Here is an 8,059-nt window from a genome sequence, read left to right as displayed (position 1 = left end):
CCATCCGCGCGGAGGTGTCAGAATCCCCGCGCGCGAGTCCGCCGCGAACACGTGAGCTGAGCTCGGGGACGGGGGCTCGCTCTCTGGATTTGTTCCCATAGATCGCAGAATCGATCAAGGCAAAGTCGCTGTGTTTTTTTTCCCCCCCAAAAAAAAGAAATCATCATCATCGTCATCCTCCTCCTCCTCCTCCTATTCACGGCAACCCACAGCGGTGCTGTAGAACCCGCCCGATCTTGCATGCCTTTTACAAACTTTCCCTTCCCAGGTGAGGTCTCTTCCACCGGTCCACTCGGTAAAAACGTGCTCGGTTGTCTTAGCCTTGTTTGCTCATCATCGCCATTCCTACCTGACCGGAGAAGCCGGGTAAGGCCCACAGAGTACCTTCAACGGGTGGCATACGTTAAGACACTAGAATACTAAGGGATGCCAAGCACATACTGTACGGTGCAGAATATGGTGTGTTGCATTGCACAGGCAAAAATAAAAGACAACCGCTCTGCTTTAGACAGGCGAGAAAAGTGCAACTGGAAAGAACTGTGTGATCGCCGCGTGATCGGCGAGCTGGGCGACCGCGCGGGGCAGCGCGAGGCAGGCAGAGCGAGGGCCCGGCGCGCTCCCGGGATACCCGCTCGCCTCAGGCGGGGGGGCGGCGGGGATCGTGGTTTAAGGTGGACCGGGAGAAAACTGCTTTCGCTTTGAGGTCTTCAACCAAGTTCAAAATCACGGAGAGGTGCTGGAGCTTGGTGAAGCAATGGGCAGTGATTCCGGGAGCTACATTATAAGCTGACAGTCACCTTTACCAAAAGGGTTGTGGGGAGTGTGGAACAAACTACCCAGCGCTGCTGATGAGGCCGATACCCTGCTTTCTTTCAAGGGCGGGGGGGAACCCTGGATCGATTAAGGGCTTATTTCCACACGGGCTAGATGGTTCTCTCTTTTGCAAACTGTCCAGTGTTCATATTCAGCTGCAGACAGGCGTCCTGTATTTGTCCGGATGAGCAGGACTAGACATTCTCTGAAAACAAGAAGTTCACTCCTCGCAGAGAAGTCAACAAAACAAGGCCTGCCTTCATCTGCTGTTCCCTGAAGAATCGCCTCGTTCATATTTCTATGCCCACGACCTATTTTCAAACGATTATCGGCCGCCTTTTCTTTTCTGACTTGAAAGGCGCGGCCCTGCTCCCCCTGTGCTGTAGGCCTGACGAGTTCACCTCCGTCACGAACCCCCGCACGATTCCCCCTCCGCCCAGCAGCACAACAGAACCAAAACATTGTTCTGAGAACTCGAGTTGCAAACGCGGACGAGCGAAACGCAGTATTTCAATCTCCCCACACCGCCATGGTTGGTCTACGCGTCAGGGAGGTACCCTGTGTTTGAGTATTTTAAAGTGGAAGTAAAGGGGTATTTGCAGACTATTTCGAAATGCAAAAAATATGAAAGTGGTGCGGACATTATTTTTATTTAATTTGTTTAATCTTTTTTCATAACTTGAATGTATGTAGTAGTATGTACCCCTGACTATATTTTTGTTTTGAATTGTTATATGTACTCTTGTTTGTATTGTAATGTTGGTTCTTTTGTTAAGCATCAATAAAAAAAAATGGTTGGCCTACACGTTGAGCTGGGGTTTAACCAGCCTAAATATCATTATTATAGAAGGGGTCTTCATGAACGCGTTTCTACCGAGAAACGTTAGAATACGATCAATTAAATACGATCCCTAGCACTATACATTCCACTGGTATAAAAACACACATGGTCCTCTTTAAATTCCACTTCTGATCACCGGCAGAGGTTATTCGGATTTGGTCACTTGCTACTGACACAGATTTGCAAGACCGGCAGAGTTGCCTACAGTAGCCATTTTAAGTGCAACCAAAGCATATCGTCACAGCTCCAAGGTGAGGCGTACTCCGACACGAAGCCGTCAGAACGCCTTGCTCTCGCCCCGAGAATGAAAAGGCGGTCTGATGTAAGTACTCATTCAACGATAGGTGTTGCGCAGGCCGCCGAAAGTCAAAAGGACGCCGGTTCAATAGCTGCGGAGCCAGAACATCACATTCTGTCCACCTTAACAGGAAGGGAGGCGGCGATAAGGCTGTTACCCTGAGTTTCCTCCCCACTGTGATGCGGAGAAGCTGCTCTGCACTGCCGGGCCCTATATAAAGCAGGCGGGTACACAGAGCAGCTCACAACTCAGTGGACAGCTCCGCGGTGCTGATCTCTCCCCGCAGCAGTTCCGCAGCGACTTTCTCCTCCGTGAACTTCACCACAACCTCACGCCCAGAACCAGCCATGCGAGTCGCCGTGGAGGGGATCCCGTGGAAACTTTTTCTGCTCTCCGGCGTGCTCCTGGGGGGGTCGAGTCAAGACTTCGGGCAGACCCAGTTCATTTGCACGTCCGTGCCCAAGGATATGGACCTGTGCGCCGCGACGATGCAGAACAGCGGGCCGGCGGAGGACCTGAAGACCACGGTGCTGCAGCTGAGAGAGACCGTGCTCCAGCAGAAGGAGACGATCATGAACCAGAAGGAGACGATCAAAGAGCTGACGTCTAAGCTGACCCGCTGTGAGGGCATGGCCGAGCCCGGGGACTCTAAGCCGGGCTCCAGGAGGAAGGACACGGGCTCTTCTAAAAACACGATGGGGGATGTATCGAGGGGTCCCGCGGACACGCTCAGCCAACTAGGACAAACTTTACAATCGCTGAAACAGAGGCTGGAAAACCTCGAGGTACGTATGTGTCTGAAACACTGAGCGAAGAACGCCGGAGAGATCTCTTTTTATTGTTGTTGTTGTTGTTTTTGTCTTCACATCTGTGCCTTTTGTATCACCCCCCAAAACAAGGCTTTAGGTCTTGTTTTATTTTGCGACCGCCTGTTAAACAAACCCCACGAAAAACCCCACTTTATTCTTTCTCAGACTTCAAGTAGATGGTGCCCACACCTGCACTGTATTTAGAGGTTTTTCCAAAACTAAGTTTTTAATGTGAAGAGTTTTATTTTTTTACTTTTATTTTTTTTTACATTCATCGACTTTGTGGTACTCGAGCCACCTTCTTTCACGGAGAAGGCTTGACCCCCGCCGCCGCTGCAGCAGAGCCACCTGTGTGGCCGGGGTGGGAGGGGGAGGCGGACGGGACGCACTCAGAGGCTTGCCGAGGCGCTGAGCTGCGAGCGGGCTCGGCCGCTCTCAGCCTCACACGCTGCGCTCCGCGTCCGCCGAGAAGCCTTTGCGGCCCCGTTTGTCACCGAGACCCCCCGTAACTCGAGCCGACCCCTCTCTCGTTTCCCGTCTCCCGCAGCAATTCAGCAGGAATAACAACTCGGCGCAGGCGAGCAGCCTGAAGGACCTCCTGCAGACCAAGATCGACGACCTGGAGAAGCAGGTGCTGTCGCGGGTGAACAGCCTGGAGGAGGTCAAGCCGGCGCTGAAGAACGAGACGGAGCAGCGGGGCAAAGTCGAGTCCACGCTCACCTCCCTGCACCACAGGATCAGCGACCTGGAGAAAGGTGAGTCGCCGCAAAACAAAACGACAACAAACAAACACAAAACGCAACAACGAAGAATTTGATGGACCCGTCCCTTGACCTGTTCAGGCGCACTGTGCTTACAACGTTATGCGCAGACTAATTCTAGATCATTTGAGACTAATGTGTGTAAGGCCGGGGAGGAGAAATTAACCCCCATTTCTTTTATTTTTGGGGGGAGGGGATACCGTGCTCCCTGTTTTTTTCTTCTTTTTGCCTCTCGCCACACGTGTACAACCGTCTCCCATTCTTCCCGCAAGCCTTTTCCGTTTAAAAAAACCCAACGAAACTGCGCTCTTGTGTTGCGGAAACGTCGCTGCGTCGATCCCACCCGAGCCCAAGTCGCCCGCTCGTTCGCTCGTGGGGTACCGCTGCACTGCGCCGCGCGCAAACTTGAGCAGGGGGGCTGCAGAGCGACACCTCTCGGGCTCCGCCTGCCTCCCCGGCCGGCCGCTGACAGCGCGTCGCACTGCGTGAGATCTGCCGAAGGCTCAGCCCACGACAGGCGGCCGTCCAAAGTGTTGCGCTGGGGCCGCGGGTTTTCTGGGTGACCTAGAGCAGTTGTTCCTCCGCCCTGTAAAGCGAAGCGCTTTCAGCTGCACAGTCGCGGAGGAGGAGGAGGAGGGGGGAAACCCGTCAGAAAGACAGCGAGAAGCTGCGAAGAGGTGGAGGAGAGTGAAGGGGAACTGAGGGAGGAGGAGGAGGGGAGGAGCGGAGAGCGCTATCCCCCCGGGTTCAGCCATGTGACTCCTATCGTGCCGCAGGAAGCGTGGAGCCCTGCGAATCGCTACTCGGGGTCTGTTATGTAACTCGAGGGCTACCCGCCGCAAGCAGGAGTTTTCATTACCCGGGCGGAAAAGCTGCCTGTCATCCCGAGAGGTCAGCGTGCAGATGTCCACAGAAATGTACCAGAGTGCTCTAGAACAGCCCAACGGTCGTTTTCGGGTTCTGTTCCCGAGGGATGGAGCGGTCCTTGGCCGTTTTTTTTGTCCCGCCTCGTTAGGCGCGGTGCGTTTCTGGGACTGCTCTCCCCGCGTCCGGCAGAGAAACGTGCCGTCGGCGCTCCCGGAAGTCGTGGGAATCGCAGAAGCAGAAACGCGCACCCGCGGGACCACAGATGAGCGCTGCAGTTAAGCCCTGTGTTCTAGGGAAAAAAAAACGCAACGTCCTTTACTGATGGAAAATGTTACCCTTACTGTAACAACGGAGGAAAGGTTCCCATCGAGAAGAGCCCATCCAGGGGGTTTGGCAGTGATGAGTTAACTGATCTGAGGTTCTCATCCAGCCATTACTTGCTAGGAGCCCAGACATCCACTTCAACAACGTGGCCGGGCAGCTTGTTCCCCGCCCCCGCCACCCTTTGCGTCAAGAAGTGCCTCTTTTTGTGTTCTCGGGTGTCGATGCACTAAAACGCCACTGGGCCCTTTCCTTTGCGGCAGGTCAGAAAGACAACAGACCCCTGGATAAGTTCCAGCTCACCTTCCCCCTGCGGACGAACTACATGTACGCCAAGGTGAAGAAGAGCCTGCCGGAGATGTACGCCTTCGCCGTGTGCATGTGGATCAAGTCCAGCGCCTCCCCGGGAGTGGGCACGCCCTTCTCCTACGCGGTGCCGGGGCAGTCCAACGAGCTGGTGCTGATCGAGTGGGGGAACAACCCCATGGAGATCCTCATCAACGACAAGGTGAGGGCAGCGCGGAGCACAGCCGGGAGGGGCCGGGACCGGAAGCAAGGCTCTTCTGGGAGAGCCTGCGCCTCTCCCCTTCTGGGGGGGCGCGTCTCAACCCCCCCCCCCCCCCCCCGAAGGCGAGAGGAGTAACGGCCGATTTCCCCTCCGGATGATCGCCAGCCCGGCACCCAAAATCCAAGCCGCGGTTATTCCGCGGAGATGAATGCGCCGCTGATTAAATTCACGGTGGCGGCAGACCCCCCCCCTCCCCCACCGGGGCCCTGACTGGAAAATGTCTAAAGTTTGAGAAATGCGAGCAGCGTTTTAATCGCCTCGCTGATTTACAGGCGGGGCTGGAGCGCGCACAGAGCCCGGGTGAATTTTGCTCAACTCCAAATAAATTACTGCTTTTTATTTTTTTTTCTGGCTCTGGCCACACGACTGCATAATCGCCTTCTGAAGTGCACCCCCCCCCGGTAGGGCCCGGTGCTGGGGAGCAGGGGGGGTATCGTTCCGGTCAGGGGGCTGGTTTGTTTGGAGGTGTCTGGAGTCCTGAAGGCCCTCTCCTCCCTCCTCCCTCCCCCCCCCCCAGGTGGCAAAGCTGCCCTTCGTCATCAATGATGGGAAGTGGCACCACATCTGCGTCACCTGGACCACGCGCGACGGCGTCTGGGAGGCTTTCCAGGACGGAGTGTTGCGGGGCAACGGCGAGAACTTGGCCCCCTATCACCCCATCAAGCCCCAAGGAGTCCTGGTCCTGGGGCAGGAGCAGGTAAGCCACACCTCTTCTGTTTGGGGGGGGGTAATGCCCTTTGGCCCATTAAGGGAGCTGCAGCTGCGGTCGCCACACGTGTCCCAGGCCAGACACGCCCCCTGTGGGCCCCCACGCCTCAGCAGTGGAAGAAGCCCCTTCACGATGTCCTCTCTTTAAGAGGCCAGGCTGAGGAGAGGGCTCTAAATCCCATTTATAGCTTCCATACTGGGGCCACGCATGAGCAAACTATTATCCTTCTGATGGCGAAATGAAAGGACAGGGTTTTATGTCTTCCTGCGGCCAGCGGGTCCAATGAAAAGGTGCAGTAAATTAGCCGATGAAATGTGCCCGGGAGGTGGAGCAGTGGACCCGCAGTGCGTTACAAGTGTATTTCACTCTTCAGTGTAGCAGCCATATCACCCTGCAACTCACAACTGGCAGCCCACTGAGGCTCAGCAGGTGTGAGCCTGCTCAATACCTGGATGGGAGACCTCCTGGGAAAAACTAATTAATAATTATTATTATTTCCTCCTCTCCTCCAGGACACGCTGGGAGGAGGGTTTGATGCCACCCAAGCCTTTGTCGGCGAGCTGGCGAATTTCAACATCTGGGACAGGAAGCTGTCGGCCGGGGAGATCTACAACCTGGCCACCTGCAGCAGTAGGGCTCAGGTGGGCAACGTTTTCTCCTGGTCGGAGAGCAGCATTGACCTCTACGGGGGCGCCTCGAAGTGGACATTCGAGCCCTGTCGCCAGATCAACTGAGGACTGCAGAAAGCACAGAGCCGACCGACCAACAACAAGAACAAAAAAACGGCCCAGCACAGACACGTGTCTGCAAGCTCCTGTCCTTCGAGTCTTCGTTCTTTTTTTACAGTCCTTTAAGAAAAAAAAACAACAACAAAAAAAATCGAGAATTAAGAAAACACAGATGCCGAAAGAGTGTAGAACTTGTCTTCTTCTTTTTCTTCTCCTCGCTGTCACTGGTCTCGTCTTGTTTTCCGCGGAGCTCCAGCAGGAGGCGCTCTACCGGACTCCGACCTGCACAGTCCCCCGTCCTGCTCTTGGGGAGGCGGCTGTGGCAGAGCGCGCCCACCATGGGGGAGCGCAGGGCTTCTCCCTCGCGAGGGACACTCTGAGCAGCCGCTCCGCGGGAAAGACACTCCGCCTGGGAAAAACCATGAACCCCACCCCCTCCCCCCTACTGGGAACGTGCACTGTGAAAGACAAGGGACCCACATGAGGACAGGTTTAAAGGACAAAACCAAGGACGGACCTCCTTTCAGCTCTCCTTACTTCTCTAATATTCTTATTGTTTGCTTTAAATGTTTGTGTAAAAAAAAAAAAAAAAAAGATGTTTTTAATTGCCAACTAAGTTTCGAGCCTGGGTGCCTTGGGCTGGTTGCAGAAATTCAGCACATCCGTTCTGATTTGCAAATGTTCGTTGTTTTTTCCTTTTTTTTTAAAGAAGAAATTTCCTCTTCTAATAAATGTATTCAAAAGCAATTTGTTAAAGGCCATGACGTGTTTCGGCAGGTGTTTGTACTCTGTATTGGGAATGTTATCTGTACAGTAACAGCATGAACGACGCAGTGCTGCAGCAGTATCGACGAAAATCGCTTTCCTGTCCTCTCGGGTTGGGTTTTTTACTGTATTGTTATATGCTAAAAGCATGGCAACACTGAGAGATTATAAAACATTTAATTTTTGTAATAAAATTGTGATACATAACATACGGATTAATTCCTGGTGTCCGGGGAGGTGTAGGGAGAGAGAGGGGGAGCGGGCGGGTGAGAGAGATGGAGAAGAATGGTTCACGCTTAGAAATACCAAGAGATGAGCCGCAACTTTTCCACGTTCCTCCCCTCTTCACTGTGAGTACTGAGTCGTGAGAACTGCCACTGTTAGATTCCTGGTTTTAATTCACAGCACTTTGCAGGCACGTCCCCCCCCCATCATTTCAGAAAGGACTATTGCATTTCTATTTCTATTAGGACCAAACCGCCAGGTGTCTGCAGTGCCGAAGTGTGGCCCCTCCAGGGGTCCAGTATCTCAGGGTTGGATTAAACCACGGCAATCTCCGGTCCAAGCCGGGACCCACAG

At 54.1% G+C, this 8,059-nt stretch overlaps 1 protein-coding gene across 1 annotated transcript; it reads left to right on the top strand.

The window, feature by feature from the left end:
* The first annotated feature begins 2,183 nt into the window (after window positions 1-2,183).
* nptx1l (neuronal pentraxin 1 like) lies at window positions 2,184-7,687 on the top strand. Its single transcript, XM_088600060.1, has 5 exons — window positions 2,184-2,737; window positions 3,309-3,516; window positions 4,974-5,218; window positions 5,796-5,975; window positions 6,500-7,687. Exons 1-5 carry the CDS (start codon window positions 2,300-2,302, stop codon window positions 6,719-6,721), a joined length of 1,293 nt encoding a protein of 430 aa, XP_088456186.1. The 5' UTR covers window positions 2,184-2,299; the 3' UTR covers window positions 6,722-7,687.
* The last annotated feature ends 372 nt before the right edge of the window (window positions 7,688-8,059 follow it).

This window comes from Lepisosteus platostomus, chromosome 11 (assembly GCF_059453375.1).
Source record: "Lepisosteus platostomus isolate fLepPlt1 chromosome 11, fLepPlt1.hap1, whole genome shotgun sequence".
In the NCBI taxonomy this organism is placed as follows: domain Eukaryota; kingdom Metazoa; phylum Chordata; class Actinopteri; order Semionotiformes; family Lepisosteidae; genus Lepisosteus; species Lepisosteus platostomus.
The sequence above is the reverse complement of the archived record's forward strand: the minus strand, read 5'-3'. Positions and strand labels throughout refer to the sequence as shown.